Consider the following 20,013-nt stretch of genomic DNA (forward strand, 5'->3'; position numbering starts at 1 on the left):
GTGTGTGTGTGTCTGTGTGGGAGGGGGGTCTGGGCTAGTGGAGAGGAAGAGAGCAAAGGGGGTCAAATACACGGTGATGGGAGGAGAGCAGACTTGTCCCAGGTGGTGAGCACACAGTAGGGTATATGTAGATATTGAATTATAAGGTTGCACATCTCAAACTTAGATTACTATTACCCAATGTTACTCCAGCCAGTTAAACACAAACAAACAAAGCAGGCCGCGGAGAGCGCGGGGTCAGGACCCTGGTTCCCCTCGGCCCGGCCGGGGGAAGTGGAAGTGGCGCTGAGCCAGGCGGGCCCACGCGCCCCGCGCCCGGGGCGCAGAGGACAAACATGGCCAAAGATCGCCGCGTCCCGGAGGGAGAGCCGGAGCGGCGGGGACGGTTCGGCTGCAGAGCTCCCCGCCTTTGGGGTCCGTGGGGAGCCGCCTGGAAGGCGCGGGGCACGCCCCGCCCGGGCTGCGGAGGTAGGCGCCGGCCTCGGGGGCCCCGCGCTTGGGGAGCGCGCGGCTGGGGAGGAGGGCGCGCCCCGGGGGCCGGGAGCTGGGGCGAGGGCGCCGCCCCGTCCGGGCGCTTCCGGCGCCGCTGTCCCCGCGCCCCGCGGCCCGCCCAGGTGCGCGGGGCCGGGCCACGGCCGGAAGGTGCGCGCCCCGCCCGCCCCGCCCCCCCCCCCCCCGCGGGAAAGTGAAAGTGTCGCCCCGCGCGGGCCGCAGGGGGCGGGGCGGCGCGGACCGGGGCGCGGGCGCCGGGCACCGAGGGGCCATGGATGGGCTCGGCCGCCGCCTCCGAGCCAGCCTGCGACTGAAGCGCGGCCGCGGGGGTCAGTGCGGGGCCGGGCGGGGCGGGGCAAAGCGCGGGGGCAGCGGGGCAGCGGGGCCGGGGCCGGGGCACCCGCTGGCCGCGGGGCGCGGGGCCGGGCCGGCGGTCGGGGGGTCGGGCCGGGCTCGGGAGCCGTCCGCCGCGCACCGGGAGGGCCGGGCAGCTCGGTGCGCAGGTGGGTGGCCAGGGCCAGGTGCGGACAGGGTCGGAGGTCAGGGGGCTGCCAGGCCCCCGGGGTGCAGGGGGAGGCGACGGGGCAGAGGAAGCGCGGTGGGGCCCCAGGGCCACGTGTCCTTCCAGCCAGGAAGCTGGTGGTGAGACCGCAGAGCGCTCGGAGCGCCCTCCGGGGGGACCCCGCCTCGGCCGGGCGCCCCCGCCCCGCCTCTGCGCCTCAAATAGCTTCGGGCCAGCAACACTGGCCTCCGTGCCACCCGCCCCCGCCCCGGGCCCTGCAGAGCTGGGGTGGCGCCTGCTCCCCGGCTTCCTTAGCGGGGACCGGGCGAGCCCCGCCTCCCGGAGCCCTGGGCTGCGTGCGAAGTGGGGATCCTTCCTCCGTGTCGTGGGGAGTCACATTCAGTCCATGCTCCTTCCTGCTCAGCAGGGGCCCTGCGCTTGGGAAGGAGGGCGATTAGGAATTCATTTATTTTTTTTTTAAATCTCATTCATTCTGCAAACATTTATTGCCTCTTCCACTCGCCAGAACCCTCAGCTCCCCTGCCCTCAGGTCCCGCTGTCCCAGAAGAAAGGAGCTGAGTGGCCGGGCAGCCCACCCCTCTAGCTGGCAGATCGCAAGGTTGCGTGAAGGAAGCCAAGGTCCCAAGTCCAACCCCAGGGCTGGGGAGACCCGTGAAGTCAGTGCTCCTGCCATCGCCTGGCCCTCCAGCCCAGCAGTGGCTGTTCTCCCTAACCAGGGGTCCCAGGATCTGCCATTTCACCCCCACGGAGGCAGGGGGCTCCGAGACCACGGGTGGGGACAGAGGGCTGGACCCTGCAGGGGCGGGGCTGAGTGCAGGGTGGGGCTGCTGGCCGCTCTTCTCTGGTCTCCCTCAACTCCGAGACGTGGGTGTGGGTGAGAGGGGTCTGATCCCTGCAGCCACAGGAGACATTTCGGTTGTTCTCAGCCGCCCTGGCCCCGCTGACAAGGTGGGGATGGTGCCCGGAGGAGCTTCCTGGCGGTTGAAGGACCTCCTGTGCTGAGGCCGGGCACCTGTCAGGCCAGGAGCGTGTGCCCGCCTCATCTTGCCTGCCTGCCATCTGTCCTCCACCTTCCCTGGAAGCTCCCCTCCCTGCAGGGCAGTTGTGTGGTAGGAGGGCGTGTGTGTACACACACACACACACACACACACACACACACACACGGATGTGTCAGTCATGCTGGCGGGAGGCGTGGCCGTGGGGGGCAGCCCCGGGTTCAAAGGCAGGTGAGCTAGAAGAGGAAGGACCAGCTTTTTCAGATGCCGGTTTCAGAAACTCCCCTCACCTATATTCTAGCAGATTCTGGGACTTTCCTCCGATGGCTGTGGGCGGAGCTTCCTGGTGGAGGAACAAGTGTAACCAGACTCCTGACTTCCTTAGAAAGGGTGGCTCCCTCCTCAATTAAAAATCCAGGCTCGTCATTCCTCTGGGGATGAAACGGGGTGACCTGTATGATATAAAAGGATATAAAAGGATGGGTGTCCTCCCCCAGCGGACAGCCCCCTGGGGAAGACAGGAGGAGGCGGTCTCTTCTGGGTTTCCTGGGCCCAACCCCAAAGGTGGAGCCGCTTTGTTTGCCTGAGTTTACGAGTTTGGCTGCTCTCTGGGCTCTCCTCACAGAGCAGGAAGGAGTGGGCTGCAAACGGCGGCGCGAACGATTTGAGGAAAGGGGTAATTTCCTGAGGTTCTGGAATGATCCATGAAAAGACATGGGCCCTCCAGGTCCATGGCAAACACCAGGCATCCCACTTGGGTGCGACGTTCTGTGTGCGTGCTGCGTCCGGAGGGCGGGAGCCCGGGCACAGAATTCCCACCGCCCCCACCCCCTACGGATGCTAAGCTCTGGGCTTCTTTGTGCATAATCTCTGGGTTTCTTTGTGCCTCGGTTTCCCCATCTGCACCTGCAAGGCGCTTATTCCTCAGACGGACGGTGAGGATTGTACAGCAACAAGTCCGAGCAGGTTGCGAGCAAGGAGTGGTGTGCGTATGTGCTCCGTGATCTGGGTCACTGTTCTCACCGTGGCCGTGTGCGTCACATCCTTATTTACCTCGACGGGGGCTCTCCCCGGAGTCACGGCTGGGCCACTGAGCGTGGCTTTGACTGGTCCCACGAAGGCCAAGTTCAAAGCTCTCCTCTCTCCCAGGGCCCCCTGTCTTCCAGAGGGCAGCTCGCTCTCCGCGGGAGTGGCAGACACTGGCCTCAGACACTTTGGCCTCCTGGCTTCGGTCAGACGCAGCTTCCCGGCCAAAGTCCTTGTCTCTTACCTTGTGCGTGTGCTTGCTCAGGGGTTGAGGCGAGACTTGTGAGTGACTTATGGCTGCCCCCCGACCCCACGAGGGCCCCAGGGGCCAGGTGCTCCGCTGTTAGCTGGGGCAGAGAGCCCTTGACCTGGCCCAACAGGGAGATAAAAAGGCTGAGCGGGCCTGGCTGCTGTGGCTCAGTGGCTGAGCGTCCCCCTCGGAACCAGGAAGTCACGGTCTGATTCCCGGCCAGGGCACAGGCCCGGGTGGTGGGTTAATCCTCAGAGGGGGGCCTGCAGGAGGCAGCCGATCAATGATGCTCTCTCATCGTTGATGATTCTCTCTCTCTCTCTCCCCTTCTCCCTTCCTCTCAGAAATCAGTAAAAATGTATTAAAATACAGAAGACTGAGCAGGAGTGGGGGTGGAGCGGAGTTCCCCCGGTGCTTTCTGCCGTCCCTGAGCGGCCACCGGGCTGCTGAGGCAGCCAGTTCCCTCCGGTAGGCCAGGGAGAAGGTCCTGAGTCAGCGCTTCCTATTTGCAAGAGGGACCCTTTGCGGGACCGGGAACAGGTCCCAGGGAGGGAAGCCTGCCTCGGGAGGCGTTGCAGGGGGGAGAGATTCTGCAACGCAGACCCATCCCGTCAGGAGCCCTGCGGCTCAGATGCGGCCTTTCTCTGCCCCGCCAGCAGGAGAGGAGGCTTTTGGGTGCGTCTGGATGTCCAGGCTCCCCTCTTCCTGGAAGAATGGCTCCGTTTAGATGCCACGGAACGGAGTGGCATGCTGGCTGCGGGCGTGTTCGGTCCAGGAAGTTCCAGGTGGCCTTGCAGGGGTCAGGGGCTGCTGCTGACCCAGTAGGGAAGTGAAAGGCCACAAATCAAAGCGCCGGGAGGACCCGGAGTCCCCGGTGCCCGCAGCCTGATGCTATCTTCACTTTCCCCCGATGGTAAATAAGCCCAAGGTACAGCCTCCGGCCCAGAAGCCAGAGCCCTGAGCCCAGAGGCAGCTGGGGCCTTGGAGGTGTTTGCTTGCGACCTTTTGTCTCACCACACCCCGCGGCTCCTGGGAGGAGCCGCGAGCTGAGCAGCCCTGCCAGGATGCTGCCTGTGTCAGCTCGGGCTTCCTGCCTCCTTCCTGGGTCCTGTCACAGCCGGCTTGCTCACCCATTGGGCGCCCGGGATGGAAACTGCTCTCCCTCCTCCGGGGGCCGGCGTGGGGCCCGTCTGCCCAGCGCCGGGGGCAGAGGCTGAGGCGGCAGCTCCCTCCCGGGGCTTTCTGTAGCCGGCTGGTCGGCGAGGGCGTGGGCCAGGGCAGCTCCATGCCCCGCAGGCCCCGGACGGTGGAAGGACCGGTGGTAGGCGGGATGCTCAGGCAGGTCCGCGGATGGCTGAGCCGAATCCCAGCAGGTCTGGACTGGATTGCCCACCTCCTTCTCTCCTCGGGTGGCTCTCCTCGGTGGGGCTGTTTCTCCCTTTAAAACTTCTTTTTCTTCCTTTTATATCTCCATCTCCTCCACCCATGTGACGGCGCGGGGAGGCCCCCCGGCTGGTTTTCCGAGCCTCTCATACCCCCTGGGGGGTTGGTGTGGTCACGGCCACGTGGCCCTCGGGCCTCTGGTGCTGCCGGGAGCACAGGGCGCCCTGAGGGCAGGCAGTGCCTGGGGCGCGGGGCCTCCCCGGGGCCTCCCAGTACATTTCCTCGGCTTCCAGGGCAGCCCTTCCTTCCCTCCCCTGGCTCCGCGTGGCTGCACGGCTCCCAGGGCGGGCGTGGAAACGGCCCTGTTGGCCCTGATCCCATCGCAGGGCCTTGGGTGCTGGGCCGGCTTCGGGCAGAGGGGAGGGCGGGCCTCGAGGTACGGAAGCTGCCAGGAGCCTCGCAGTCTCCACTCGGGCCTGGACCTGTGAGATCCGAGTGGGCCCTTGTCTGGTTTCAGGATCCGCCCAGGACGGCCCCGGGGAGGCCGCCAAGGAGCCGGAGCGGGCCCCGGAGCACTGCCTGCCCACCTTCGCGGGGGGCCAGCACTTCTTCGAGTACCTCCTGGTGGTTTCCCTCAAAAGGAGGCGGTCAGGGGAGGATTATGAGCCCACGATCACCTACCAGTTTCCCAAGGTACGGCCTGCAGGAGGGGGTGTGTGGGGGTGGGGGTGGGGGGAGACAGAGACGGGGGTATTTGAGAGGCAACGGGGGTGGGGAAGGGGGTGCTCCCTCTCTTCCTCCCTGGCCTGGGCTGGCTCTGGGCTGGAGGGGCCCGAGCTCCCCGCTCTTGTTTCCTGTTATCACCCACAGAATCTAGGTCTGGCCTCTGAGGGAGGAGCTGGCCTAGGCTCCCGGCGGGAAACTAGGCTAGTTCTCCCCTTCGGGGGCCTCCTGGTCCTCCCGATTCCAGCCCAGTCACCCTTCTCGCTGGAGAAGCCTGCCTTCTGCCCGAGCTCCTCCCAGGCCCCCTCCCAGGCTCCCCCTCCCAGGCTCCCCCTCCCAGGGTCCCCCTCCCAGGCCCCCTCCCAGGCTCCCCCTCCCAGGCTCCCCCTCCCAGGCACCCCCTCCCAGGCTCCCCCTCCCAGGCCCCCTCCCAGGGTCCCCCTCCCAGGCACCCCCTCCCAGGCTCCCCCTCCCAGGCCCCCTCCCAGGCTCCCCCTCCCAGGCTCCCCCTCCCAGGCACCCCCTCCCAGGCTCCCCCTCCCAGGCTCCCCCTCCCAGGCACCCCCTCCCAGGGTCCCCCTCCCAGGCTCCCCCTCCCAGGGTCCCCCTCCCAGGCACCCCCTCCCAGGTACCCCCGTGGGAACGGGGGGGGGGCAGCCCGTGGTCACGTAAACACCCCGGCTCCTCACTGCCCCTGCCCCGGGCCACTGAGAGTCTCCTTCGCCCTGAGAGCGGGCAGGTGACCGGCCGCCGCTCTTCCCCGAGGGGTTCCCTCCGGGACGGGGTCCTCGCGGGAAGCCCAGGGGTCTCGGGGCCCTTCTGCATTCAGGGGTGGCCTGGCCCCCTCCCTACCACACGGAGCCTCACCTGTCCCTCCTGCTGCCCCTGCCTCCTGCCCCTCCTGCCCCCTCCTGCTGCCCCTGCCTCCTGCCCCTCCTGCTGCCCCTGCCTCCTGCCCCTCCTGCTGCCCCTGCCTCCTGCCCCTCCTGCTGCCCCTGCCTCCTGCCCCTCCTGCCCCCCCTGCTGCCCCTGCCTCCTGCCCCTCCTGCTGCCCCTGCCTCCTGCCCCTCCTGCCCCTCCTGCTGCCCCTGCCTCCTGTCCCCTCCCGCTGCCCCTCCATGCACCATCGGCGTGTCTCCTTTCCTGTCCTTCCAGCGGGAGAACCTGCTTCGGGGCCAACAGGAGGAGGAGGAGCGGCTGCTCAGTGCCATCCCCCTGTTCTGCTTCCCGGACGGGAACGAGTGGGCCCCCCTCACTGAGTACCCCAGGTAACGGCCGCCCCGACGGGGCCTCCGGGATGGGGAGAAGGGCCAGTGTGAGCCTGGGTTCCTGCGGCCCCTCACTGGCGTGCATGCCCAGCTCTTACCTGCTTTCCTCCTGGCGGGAGGGGCTCCGTGCAGTCACGTATGGCCATCTCGCCTGGGGCCCCTTAAGACCAAGGATCTTGGCCAACAGGTTGCCCAGTTGCCTCTGAGCAGAGAAGGGCAGGCTTCCCTGGTGCTGGGAGGGGCGTCTCTGGGTTTTGACTCTGCCACTGGCAGCAGCCGGACTTAGACAAAGGCCCGGGGCCTCTAAGAAGGCGACAGAGCAATGTCCCTTCCAGCGGGGGCCCTGGGACCCGACGGTCTGAGGTCGAGTTTTGGCTGTACACTCAGGAGCTCATGGCCCTCGTCTCTCCTCCTCAGGGAGACCTTCTCCTTCGTGCTGACCAACGTGGACGGGAGCAGGAAGATCGGCTACTGCCGGCGCCTCCTGGTCTGTGCCGCTCAGAACTGCCCCTCCTCTCTGCAGCCGCCGCTCCTCAGCGGGCCTGCTCCGGCCTCCACTGCCCAGGCCGGGCCCTGGCAGGGCGGCGGTAGAGAGCACAGCCAGCGCCCGCTGCCATGTTGGTGCCCTCTGCAGCCTGCACAGCAGGGACACGTGCCCACCTCACCCGCCTGCCCAGGGGCCTCCTGCGGGCCCGGTGGTCTCTGCTCTCCCCACGTCCCCGCCCGGGAGCCCCCGGGGCAGAGACCGGGATTCGAACACCTGCCCTGGGCTCTCAGAATGCTCAGTGTTGTCGTCCCTCACCATGCCCCCATCCCTGCAGCACGCCGGTCCCCTCTGTTTGCCGACCCCCCCAGGCCCGTCACAGCCACTTGCTTTTCACTTTGGCGGCTGCTCTGGCCTCCTGGCGCCTGTCCAGGCCGTCCTCCATCCGGCCCCCCTGTCACCACACGCCCCCCAGCCGCCAGCTCGGGCCCCGTCGTCCCCGGGCGGGCGGGCGAGGGCCTGGGGCCTGGGGCTGAAGGAGGCTCTCTCCCCCGCAGCCCGCCGGCCGCGGCCCTCGGCTCCCCAAGGTGTACTGCATCATCAGCTGCATCGGCTGCTTCGGCCTGTTCTCCAAGGTAGGCCGGCCGGGGCCCTGGGCTGCTGGGCCTGTTCCCCGAGGTGGGGCCGGAGCGGGTCCCTGGGCTGCTGGGCTTGTTCTTAGGGCCAGAGCGGGGTCACTGGGGCTGCTGGGCCTGTTCTGCTGCCCAGCTGCCTGCCCTGCCGGTGCTCCCTCAGCCTCAGCGAGTGTCTCCCTGCCAGGGGTCAGGCGAGGCCCCGGTGGGGGAACTGAGGCAGAGAGGGGCTCGGGCTGGACCTGATTCCACAGGAAAGTGAGAACTGAACGTGGGGGACCACTCCTCCCGCTCGGGTCTGGAGGGCCAGGGAGGAGCCAGGGGAGGAGAGGGGAGCTTTCCGTGTCTTGGTCTGTCAGATGCATAGCTGACCCGCACCTTCCTGTGCCACGGGTGGTGTGAGGCTGAGCCAGGTGACCTGCGAGCTCTAAAGAGAGATGGAGACGGTTATTACGCGGTGCCGGGCTCCGTCCAGGCTTCTGCGGGAGCTCGCTGAGAGCCACACTCCGAGCTGGGGTCAGAGGGCCCTCAGAATGGAGGAGGCGGGGCTTGGTGGCCACGCAAGGGACTGGCGTGCTCTGCCCCCCGCAGGCCCTGGGAGGGTGAAGGCGGGGACTCGGTCAGCCTTGCTTGGGTGGAGCATGCATTCAGGGGGACAGAGGCTGCCCTGGCCCCGGGCAGTATCCAGCGAAAGTTGGGGTGGGGCAGAGGGGTGCCAAGAGGAACCAGCCTTGTCGGCCCTCATTCCATCCACCTCGATGAGTGTGGTGTCACGTGGATGAGGTGGTAGCTTATGTGGAGGTTGGGAGAAGGGAGGCATATGGGTCGGTGGAGGGAGGAGGAGGAGAAGGCCAGGAGAAAGCAGCAGACTGGTCTGCGCCAGGGAGGAGAGAGGACCAGCGGGGGAGGGGCAGGGAAGACACGGGAAGATTGGCTGGACCCGCGGGACCCCACGCCTGGGGTCTCTGCCTCACACACACCCAGGGCCTCTGCCTCACACACCCCGGGGTCTCTGCCTCACACACCCCCGGGGTCTCTGCCTCACACACACCCGGGCTCTCTGCCTCACACACCCGGGCTCTCTGCCTCACACACCCCCGGGGTCTCTGCCTCACACACCCCCAGGGCCTCTGCCTCACACACCCCGGGGTCTCTGCCTCACATACCCCCGGGGCCTCTGCCTCACCCACCCCCGGGCTCTCTGCCTCACCCACCCCCGGGCTCTCTGCCTCACACACCCCCGGGGCCTCTGCCTCACCCACCCCCGGGGTCTCTGCCTCACACACACCCGGGGCCTCTGCCTCACACATACCCGGGGCCTCTGCCTCACACACACCCGGGCTCTCTGCCGCCCTCCCCGCTGCACCTCTGAGCCCGCCCCGGCCTCTCCCGCAGATCCTGGACGAGGTGGAGAAGCGGCACCAGATCTCCATGGCCGTCATCTACCCGTTCATGCAGGGCCTGCGGGAGGCGGCCTTCCCCGCCCCTGGGAAGACCGTCACCCTCAAGAGCTTCATCCCCGACTCGGGCACCGAGGTGGGTGCACTGGGAAGGGGAGAGGGCCCCTCTGGCTGCAGGGGGCAGGCTGCGGCAGCACGGCTCCTCCCAGCCCCTCACTCCCTGGTTAACGTGCAGACACGCAGCCAGGCGGGCACGGGGTCTGGCTTGCATTATCGTCAGAGCTGAACGTGAAACCCAAATTTCCCATCCATCCTCCCAGCGGGCGGCTCACCAGACCCAGTCACTCTCTCTTCAAGCCACCACCGAGACTTTCGTTTGTGATAAACAAACCACGTAGGCCGAGGTTCCTGGTGCTAGGTGGACTTTGCCCCCAGCCCCCAACCCGCCAGGGGCCCCCACACCCCACCCTCCTCCCTTGGTGTCTGCGCTCTACCTCTGCCCCAGGCCTTCAGCTGTCCACTTCTTATCACCATCCCTGCCCCTGGGTCCCCACCCAGGCCGCCGGGTGCCGCTGCTTTGAGGTAGAACATTGTTTTAGGAATTCCAGCGCTGACCCCTGTTCCTCTGGGGAATCCGTGTCCCTCTGAGCCTTGGCTTCTCCTAGAAAATCAAGGGGGTGGGGGCTGGGCTTTGTCACTTGCTCAGAAAATAAGTAGGGGGTGCTTGCTGGGCCCCGAGCGGATCGATTTCCTGGCTGTAAAGTGGTGACTACCATGAACGTGACCCCTGACCTCATGGAGCTAAACGTCTAGCTGGGAGACGGACGTTCAATAAGGAAACAGACAAACGAATAATTAAAAGTTGTGTGATCTGATGAAACCAGGATGCTACCGAGAAAGGATGGAGAGCACACGTTGCTTTAGGTGGCCAAGGAGGGCCTCTGAGACTGGGGGTAGGGGGTGGAGGGAGGGGGAGAGGCGGTGAGAAGGAAGGGAGGAGGGCGGTCCAGGGGCCTCACCTGTGCAGGACGTCCAGCCGGAAAGAGTGTGATGTGCTCGGGGCGCAGGAAGGAGGTGATGGGGGAAGCGGACCAGGAGGTGGGTGGGAGGCAGGACCCCGTGGGCTGGGCCCGGGGTGACATCAGTGTGAGCCCCCGGGCAGGGGGCCACCTCGGGTGGGTGTAGCACAGGAGAGGCAGGATGGGGCTCACTCCTGCGGGGACCGGGGAGGCCAGCAGAGGCCCAGCGTCCTGGGGTCTGCGTGAGGAGGCTTCGGTGCGATGACGCCCTCTCTGGTCTCCCCAAGTTCATCTCCCTGACGCGGCCCCTGGACTCCCACCTGGAGCACGTGGACTTCAGCTCCCTGCTGCGCTGCCTCAGCTTCGAGCAGATCCTGCAGCTCTTCGCCTCGGCCGTGCTGGAGCGGAGGATCATCTTCCTGGCCGAAGGGCTCAGGTGGGTATAAGGGGAACAACTGGGGGGTCCCCAGAGGAAGCCGGGGTGTAGGGCCCGTGTGCGCGCCCTCCTGCCTCACCTGCCTCTGCCCTCCAACGTGCTTGCTGCCTCGGCCTGAGGAGGCCTCTGACACGGCCGGGACGTGTCCTGGGACGTGTCCTGGGACGGCCTGGGCGGAGAGCGTCAGGGTGGATGCAGATGGGACCCTGCTCCTGACAGGCTCAGGGCAGGAAGGCACGCAGTGGTATGGCGGTCAAGGCCATCCTCCTAACGACAAGCACATCTACCATGCACTCGCTCATTCCACAGACACGCGTGTGTGACCTGTGTGTCGGATGCCAGGCATTCAGGAGGACACAGGCAAACAGACGTGGTCTTTGACCTGAAGGGGATGCAGAGTTCTGTAATGGGTGGAAGCGTAGGTTGTGAATCAGCAGAAAGCGGTTCAAGTCCTATTCTTAGCTACATGGTTCCCTTAAGCTAGCTTTTTAAAAAAAAATTATTATTAATATATATTTTATTGATTTTTTACAGAGAGGAAAGAAGAGAGATACAGAATTAGAAACATGGATGAGAGAGAAACATCCATCAGCTGCCTCCTGCACACCCCCCACTGGGGATGTGCCTGCAACCAAGGTACATGCACTTGACCAGAATCGAACCTGGGACTCTTGAGTCTGCAGGCTGATTCTCTAGCCACTAAGCCAAACCGGTCAGGGCTTAAGCTAGCTTCTTAACTTCTAAAAGTCATCATCTTCTTATCTGTAAAATGGAGAAAGCGACTGTCTGTCTCATAAGGTTGTGGTGGGGATTGAGTGAAATAGTTCACGTTAGGCAGCTAGCACCCTGCCAGGTACAGTTTTTAGTAAGTGTGAGCTGTTATCTTCTAAAAAAAAAAATTTTTTTTTTTTTTTTTTTGATTTCTGAGATAAAGGGAGAGGAAAGAGAGAGAGAGAAACATCTATGAGGAGAGAGAGTTGTTGATTGGCCGCTGCCTTCCCCTCCACACCACCCCCCGCCCCAAGGGGGATCAAGCCCCCAACCTGGGCTGGGAATCAAATCATAACCTCCTGGTTCATAGGTTGACACTCAGCCACTGAGCCACGCCGGCCGAGCTGAGCTGTTATTCATAATAAGTTCGCAGTGGAGTACACCCCTGTGTGTTGTTGAGGTGGTCTCTACCTCTTAGGGCCTTTGAGTCTGAGAAAGTCAAGGAGAGGCATGACAGGATGGAGAAGGAAAAACAATATGGAAGAGCTGGTGGTTGGTCTTCTGTTCGTGTCTGCGGAGGGAGAAGGCGGATGATGCCGGCTGACCGCTCGGGCTCTGGCTTTCAGGGAAGAGGAAGGACAGGATGTTGGGGACCCAGCTCTCAGGCCAGAGAGGGTCAGGTGGATGTCACGGCGCTCAGAGAAAAGGAAGCTCGGGCCGGGAGTGGGGTCTGTGGGCTGAGCATGCTATCGAGGTCAGTGTCAGCAGAAAGGCTCTGGTTGTGAGCTAGTCCTGAGGGAAGTGGTGTAACCTTTCGCTTTGGAACCAGCTTTCCCCCGCTCAGCCCTGCAGGGGAAGACGTGTCTGTGTGGCTGGAGCTGGGGTGCTGGCCTTTCTCCCTAAGAGTGGAGCTTGGGAAATGAACATGACCGCAGGGGTCAGCTGGCCGGACCGGGGCCAGGGCCAGTGGGACTTCCCTCTCAGGCGTTGACCTTCTCCAGGGAGATCCCACCTCTCCCCACTTCCTTCCCACACCATCTGTCAGAGCCCCGAAACGCAGGGCTGGGGGGCGGGGGGGGGGGCACTTCCAGGCAGCCTCGGCCTTGGCCGGCTCTCTGAGCCGGCCTCTCACGGGGAATGCTGGTTGATACCAAGAACTGGAACAGGGTTTCTGCATCCGTGTTTTGATTGGCTTCGGCGTGGGGGGCACCCAGGAGGAGTGAGGAGCCGTGAAAGCTGGCGGGGGACAGAGAGGAGAGAGGGCGGGCCGTGTGTGAGCGAGTGGCAGGAAGTGGCCCTGCGCGGGGACCAGGGGCTGCTTCGTAGACAAGGCAGAGCCCCTCGGCGGGACTTTCCGGGAGGAATTGCTGGGCGAGGTTCCGGGAATCCAGGAATTTCCCGGGCAGACTCAGCACCAACCTGGGGCGGCCGAGGGAGCTGGGAGGGAAGGCCTGGACGGGCCGGCCACTGGAGAGATGAGGAGGAAGCAGGCCTCCCTCTCTGACCCGTGTTTACTCGTCTGCCTCCACAGCTGTCCTCCGAGTGCCTTAGAAGCAGGGCCATGCCAAAACCGGTGTGGCTCAGTGGATAGAGCGTCGGCCTGCGGACTCAAGGGTCCCGGGTTTGATTCCGGTCAGGGGCATGTACCTTGGTTGCAGACACATCCCCAGTGGGGAGTGTGCAGGAGGCAGCTGATCGATGTTTCTCCCATCGATGTTTCTAACTTTCTATCTCTCTCTCTTCCTCTCTGTAAAAACTCAATAATATATATATATTTTTAAAAAGAAGCCGGGCCCTGTCTCCCAGATCCTGGCATCCCCACGGGTAGGACCGTGCTGAGCGCACAGAAGGGGCTCCATCCGGGGGAGGCGTTTCTCCCCGCTCCGCTCCTTAGAGAGACGGCTCATGAGGAATCAAGGCCCAATGCAGGCCCCTCCCGCCCCTGCCCCTGCCTCCCAGCTGGCAGGCATCACCGGGACCAGCGTGGCCCCGGCCTGCTGCACCAGCTGTGGGGGGCGGGCGGCATGGGGGTGCCGGGCGGCATGGGGGTGCCGGGGTGGGGCGCGGGAGGCCCCTCTAACCCTCGTCTCCATCGCCGTCCCCAGCACCCTGTCGCAGTGCATCCACGCCGCCGCCGCCCTGCTCTACCCCTTCAGCTGGGCGCACACCTACATCCCCGTGGTCCCCGAGAGCCTCCTGGCCACCGTCTGCTGCCCCACGCCCTTCATGGTGGGCGTGCAGATGCGCTTCCTGCAGGAGGTTCTGGACAGCCCCATGGAGGAGGTAGGACCGGCAGCAAGACGCGCTGGGCAGACCTGGGGTCGGAGCCGGCTCCGCTCCTCCGGGCTGTGCGATCTGGGGCAAGTGGCTGCCCCTGGGTAAGCCTGAGCGGCTGCTTTTGTAAAACGGGGGTGACAGGGCCCGGTGCCTTGGGTTCCGGGCGGGAAATCACCTGCATAAAGCTCCCCACCTGAGGCCTGACACATAGTTGATGCTTCATAAGCATCAGCTCTCTGCTCCCGAGCGATTTCCGGCTGGGCGTCCAGCACGGAGCTCCCTGAGGGGCCGTCTGCCTGTCCTGGGCCAGCGGGCCCCCCTGAGCCGGCCCTGGGCGTCCCCGGCCCCATCTGGAAGGAGAGCACAGCTGGCTTTCCCAGCGCGCAGCCCACTGGAGCGCCCTCACATTCCTGGGGCCTGAGCTCACTCCTGCAGCCCCGCTGAGAGCGGAGCCCTGGCCCAGCAGATCTTTGGAGCAGGGTTGTCTTTCTGAGTGGCTGAGAGGTCAGCTGGCAACCAGGAGAGAGCCCCTCGATGCTGTCAGTGGCCCCCAAATGGGCATTCGTAGCGTGCATCCGCCTCCCGTGCTGGAAGGACAGCTCAGAACACGGGTCCTGCTTGGAGCGGCCAGGGGGAAGTGTCAGGGAGAGCATGTCACCCCAAGAGAGAAGCGGGGATGCCCGCACTGCCTCACCTCGACTCTGTGCGGACCAAGGGCCAGCCCCGGGGAGAGGCGAGAAGCAAGCTGCTCAGAGGCCCGGAGCCAGCCCTGCGGGGAGATTGTCCCCCATTTGCAGGATGTAACAGAAGCCGGAGAACTCCGTGGGCATTTCCGAGGCCACGCAGGGACGCAGCACAGGGAGCGGAACCCAAGGCCCTCTTCCACGGAGCGCTGCTGGGGAGGAAAGACGTGCTTCCTGGCCTCCCAGCCCTTCTCAGAAGTGCTGAGTACACACGCCCTTTGAACGAGCCTGTGCCTCGTGACTAAGTGGGACGGGAGCAGCCCGTGTGCAGCAATAAGACTTCGGTGTCCCAACACCAGCAGCGGTTATGAAACTTCCTGACGCTGCAGCCCAGCTTCTCAGAAGCGGTGGCTCCTCCCCGGGCCGGCCCGGCAGGAAGACATCCCGAGGCCAGCGGGACCGGCTCCTGCCATCCCGGGGCCCGGCCTGTGTTCCGCCTCAGCAGCTGCCCTGTGAAAGGGGGGGACCAGGGAATAAGGTCTCTGGAAGGGATCATTTGACTACATACTAGGAAGATTTGGGGGCACGACTTCACAGAAACATTCCTCACCCACAATCTGAGCTCCCAACCCCCAGAACAAGCAGGCTTCCCTGCGCGAAGGCACCTGAGCCAGTGTACACAGGGGTTTCAGGCCCGGACTGGTTCGGCGTTTCTCCCCCGAGGACGGGTAATTACAGAGCCAGCTCTGTCTCCTGGCACGCTTGCCAGTCCCTCTTTTCCCTTTTATTTGGAAGAAGGGAGCACGGAGGGACCATTCACCCCATTGTCACGAGCAAACGGGAAAGAGGAGTCCAGCAGGCATTTCGGTGGCCAGCAGGTGTGGGTGGGGGCTGGGGGCGGGGGTTATGGCAAACTGGTGAGCCCGTGCCAAGGGGGGCAGCCGCACTCAGTTCTCTCTGAATGTTGTCCTTTAGAAATGAGAGCCAGTGTTAGACTTCCTGACTTTTTAAAAATATTTTTAAATTGATTTTTTAGAGAAAGAGAGGGGGAGAGGGAAAGAGAGAAACATTGATGTGAGAGTGAAATATCGATCGACTGCCTCCTGTGCACTCCCTAAGGGGCATCGAGAGCCCAAACCCAGGCGTGTGCCCTGACCGACCGGGAATCTAACCGGCAACCTTTCGGTGCACGGGATGATGCCCATTAGGTGGTTACCTGGGCCACACTGGCCAGGGCTTGATGCCCATTAGGTGGTTACCTGGGCCACACTTTGGAGGAGAAGCCCCCAATCCAAATTTTATGTGAAATGTTCCAGTGCAAACATTGGAAATGAAGTCCATTATTTGAGAATGCTCTGAGGATCCAGGAAACAGATCTGCAGGTGGGGATCCAGCCAGTGGGATGTCTGTTTGTGTGGTCTGGTCTAGACGGAAGGCCCCTCAGGCAAGTGATGGAGCCGGTACCAGAGCTCAGGGTCCCCGAATCCCAGGCCCCCTAGTTCCAGCCCCGTGCTTGTCCCACCTGCAGCCGCAGACACCTGGTCTCCTCACTGCCTTTCCTTCCCTCTCCCTGATGACCCCGCGCTCATTTCCTTCTCTCGCTGTTTCCCTAAGCTCGGAGGGAGTTTCTAGGCTGTTGCAAGAATGGGGAGGAGAAACCAAGCTGACCAGAGGGAGGGAGCTGAAGGGGCGTGTGGGGAGCGGGGTGCCGTCCTGAGGCCAGGGCACTGTGGGCGCGGCCGCTGGCTCTGCTTTGTGTTAGCAGCGGGGCCTCAGGCAGCCTCTGCGAGGTGGGTCGGTACATGCCTCCGCAGGACTGCGGGGCGGATTACACGCCATAAGCGTGTTCTCCTTGTCCCTCATTTAGAAGCAGTTAGTCTACTCAGGGCTTCATGAAGGGAGTGACCAGCCATGGTTTGCTCATCATCATTCCCCTTCGACCTCTGCTCCCTCCCATCCCTCTTCCTATTCCCTCTCACCCTTTCCCCAGGAAAGGACTGAGGTTTCCAAACGGGAATGGGGAGAAAGGAGTGTTTGACTAAAATGAGCATTGCAGGTGCTGGTTTGCTTGCTTCTTGGGCTGAAATGGAGGTGGCAGGGCCTCCTGAGGTCTGTGAGGATGGGGGAAGAGATAATTCTGCATTTATTGCAGGTCCTGCTGGTGAATCTTTGTGAAGGAACCTTCTTAATGTCAGTGAGTATCTGGGCTCAGACCCCCTGCAGGCCCTCCACCAACCCAGTCACTCCGGTCTCACCCGGCTCCACGCATTTCCACTTAAGTGCTTTTGCTGAGCGAGGACCCCTGCTAAGACCTCTCCCTCTCAGGGGGCCCACGGCAGGCGAAATCACAGAAGGCCGACCTCAGGGCAAGGCAGTTAGTGTCCGTGCCTTAGAGCAGGGGTTCCAACCGGAACCACGGGGTGGAGGGGAGACTTGCTGACACTGAGTCCGGCTGAAGGCCAAGGAACGGCTTCGTTGTTTCTCTCCTGTGTGGCCGAGTCTTAATTTGGGGGTGAGTGGGGGGTGCAGACACACCCTCCTCTCCGCCAACACCCCACGTCACACCTTCTCCCCCTCCCCCCCCCCGACTCTGTCCCTGACTAGGTGGGTGACGAGAAAGACATCCTACCTCCCAAGCTTCAGGAAGACATCTTGGAGTCTCTCGCTCAGGGGATGGAGGAGCAGCAGAGTGAGTCCTAGGCCCCTCTTCCTCTGGGGGTCCCCAAGGCCCCTGAGGGCATGATTCCCAAACACCCCCTTCCAGAACCAAAGCGAACCTGCTCAGCGGGCCTGGGCCAGCCCCAGAGGCCTGGGTCCGAGGGCAAGCCCGAGTTCTTATTCTTCCTAAGCCATGGTAGAGAACCCATCCCCAGCCTCCCACCTTAAATATATATATTTCTATTGATTTTTAACAGAGAGGAAGAGAGAGGGATAGAGAGTTAAAAACATCGATGAGAGTCATTGATCAGCTGCCTCTTGCACGCCCTCCACTGGGGATGTGCCCGCAACCAAGGTACATGCCCTTCACCGGAATCGAACCCGGGACCCTTCAGTCCACAGGCTGACGCTCTATCCACTGAGCCAAACCGGTTTCGGCCAGCCTCCCACCTTAAAGAGCCCATCAGTCCCGCCCCCACCCCTGGAGCGCCCAGGCTGCAGGGACACCCCTTAGAGACAAAGGTGGGCCGTCCGTCCTCCTGCTCCTCCCTGAGCGGGGTCTCCTGTCCCTGCAGCCCCGGAGCAGATCAACGAGCACGTTTCGGGCCCCTTCGTGCAGTTCTTCGTCAAGACCGTGGGCCACTACGCGTCCTACATCCGGCGGGAGGCCGGCGGGCCGGGCCGCTTCCAGGAGCGGGCCTTCTACAAGGCGCTGCCCTCCAAGGCCAACCGCCGCTTCGTGAAGAAGTTCGTGAAGACGCAGCTCTTCTCGCTCTTCATCCAGGAGGCGGAGAAGAGCAAGAGCCCGCCTGCAGGTGCGCGGCCGCCTCCGCGCCGCCGGGGCTGCAGGGTCCCCGGGCCCGGCCCGGGGTGGAGGGGAGGAAGGGGCTTCTCTCCGGAGGCCCCGGGACGCTGGGATCCTGGCGCTCTATCCTTCAGGCGCAGGAGGCCCTGTCGCTCTATCCATCAGGCGCAGGAGGCCCTGTCGCTCTATCCATCAGGCGCAGGAGGCCCTGTGCTCATTGAGACTGGAGCTAATTATGCTTTGCAGGCCCCTGTGGGGGGCTAATGGGATCCTGGGTCTCCAGAGGCCTGTGAGGTGTGGGAATTCCCTGAGAACGTGGGGATAGTGGGGTATGGGGAGCAGGCAGGAAATTCCCCCCACCCCCCCTTAAACTTTTAAAAATTGATTTGAGAGAGGAAAGGAGAGGGGGAGAAACATCCATGATGAGAATCATAGATCAGCTGCCTCCTGCACCCTCCCCTCCCCCGTCCCCGGGGATGGAGCTCACAGCCGGGACCTGTGCCCACACCTGCGACCGAACCCTGACCTCCTGGCTCAGAGGTCGCCGCTCAGCCACGGAGCCACGCCCGCCAGGCCAGAAAGGCTGTTTCTGACCCTCACCCCCGAGCTCCTGCGTCCACCCAGCCAGAGCGCAGCCTCTAACACCTGCTTCTGACCCCACAGGCTATTTCCAGCGGAAGATCCGTGACTATGAAGAACTGAAGAAACAGAAGAAGTCGAAGGGGAAATCTGTGAAATAGGAACTGTGGCGAACGGGAGTGACCAGACTTACAGGCCAGTGGTAGACTTTGGTCCCTGCCAGCACGGCAGGGTCTGCGAAAGCTCTCCGCTCCCGCACCCAGTCTTCTCCTGAGTCCTGGGAGCCAGGTCTTGCTTCGAGCTGGCGTCTCGAGTGTGGGGTCCCCGGAACCTGCTTCCTCAAGACTTCAGAAGGCCCTGGCCTCTGTGCTCAGAGCGGGCGCGCCTCGTGCGGGGGGACAGAGCGGGGCGCACCTCATGCAGGGGCGGGGGACGCAGAGCGGAACAGGAGCACGGGTGGCACAGACACATAGGAGTAGCTGGAACCGCCCCCTCCCAGGAACCACTAACGGAATCCTCCAGAGAAAGCCGGCCCGAAGGCTCGGCTCTCCACGCGAAAAGAAAGGGCCGTGGACACGCGAGGATAAGAATAAAACGAGAACTTCCTGTGGTTTCTCTGTGTCTGTGACTTGCACTCTGGGCGAGGAGCAGAGACAGGAATAGATGTGAGGATGAACTGGACCGCAAGAGGGGCACCGGGTGCTGGTGGCCACGTTCTGGGGGTCGGGAGCTCCCCCGCACCGGGAGGGGTCGGGGCACAGGTGTGTCAGCAGCACCGGACGGGGCAGGTGTGCTTTCCAGGTTCCTGGAGGAAGGGCTGAGCCAGAGGGAAGGATTGTGGCCTGGGCTCATGCAGGGCGGGAATGTCAGTGAGTAGGAGCCAGAGGCGTCCATAAATAGGCCCTGTCCACCCACCACCTCGTTTGGAAGCTCTGTTTTCAACATCCTACTTCTTACTTGCTATTTTGGGAAGCCCGGTCCAACCCTTCAGCTACAGGTGGAGGGATCCCGAACTGACAGTTTCTTCTCTCGAGCAAAGAGAGCCGTGGAGTCGGAAGTTTAGGGGTCCCCTAGTCCCCTCTCCCTCCACACCTCTCGTACCTTCTGCAGAAACAGTGGAAGGGACAGGGAACATTCAGAAGCATTTTGTTTAAGAACTGCATTTTTAAATTTTTATTGTGCGACTTCAGAGAGGGAGAGGGATAGAAAAAAACATCAGTGGAGAGAATCATTCATTGATCAGCTGCCTCCTGCAAGCCCCACGCTGGGGACTGAGGCATGTGCCCTGACCAGGAATTAAACTGGGACCTTCTGGTTCATAAGTCAACGCTCAACCACTGAGTCATGCTGGCTGGGCCAAGAACTGCATCATTTGTGTGTGTGTGTGTGTGTGTGTGTGTGTGTGTATGTCCCTCAAAGGTCCCTGAATCCTACACAAAGAACACAAATGTCTTTGAAAGGCGGGACAGGGTAACGATGGCAACAACAAAACAAAAAAACTATCAGGAGGGGAAAAGAATACAGTCCTATGTTTTACGTTGAATAATTTATACAAAACAGAAAGGTCACAGGACAGAACGACAATGCGGCTGACCAAATTTTCTTATTTATTAAAGAACAGAAATCAATTTTGCTTCCAGTTTGAAAAATGACATTAAAACGTAGTTTT

At 63.0% G+C, this 20,013-nt stretch overlaps 1 protein-coding gene across 3 annotated transcripts; it reads left to right on the top strand.

Annotated features, from left to right (window-relative positions):
• Positions 1 to 292: 292 nt before the first annotated feature.
• Positions 293 to 18,954, top strand: DENND2D (DENN domain containing 2D). 3 transcript variants are annotated; one of them, XM_084866240.1, is made up of 12 exons: positions 293 to 468; positions 5,187 to 5,362; positions 6,548 to 6,660; positions 7,078 to 7,147; positions 7,702 to 7,779; positions 9,172 to 9,312; positions 10,483 to 10,631; positions 13,448 to 13,625; positions 16,455 to 16,496; positions 16,907 to 16,991; positions 17,536 to 17,775; positions 18,429 to 18,954. In XM_084866240.1, exons 1-12 carry the CDS (start codon positions 336 to 338, stop codon positions 18,503 to 18,505), a joined length of 1,482 nt encoding a protein of 493 aa, XP_084722366.1. In that variant the 5' UTR covers positions 293 to 335; the 3' UTR covers positions 18,506 to 18,954. The 3 variants fall into 3 exon arrangements, with proteins under 3 accessions (XP_084722366.1, XP_084722368.1, XP_084722367.1); XM_084866242.1 differs by lacking the exon at positions 293 to 468 and adding an exon at positions 590 to 821; XM_084866241.1 differs by lacking the exon at positions 293 to 468 and adding an exon at positions 3,361 to 4,659.
• The last annotated feature ends 1,059 nt before the right edge of the window (positions 18,955 to 20,013 follow it).

Source organism: Pipistrellus hanaki (assembly GCF_964339955.1).
Source record: "Pipistrellus hanaki genome assembly, chromosome: 18".
Classification (NCBI taxonomy): Eukaryota; Metazoa; Chordata; class Mammalia; order Chiroptera; family Vespertilionidae; genus Pipistrellus; species Pipistrellus hanaki.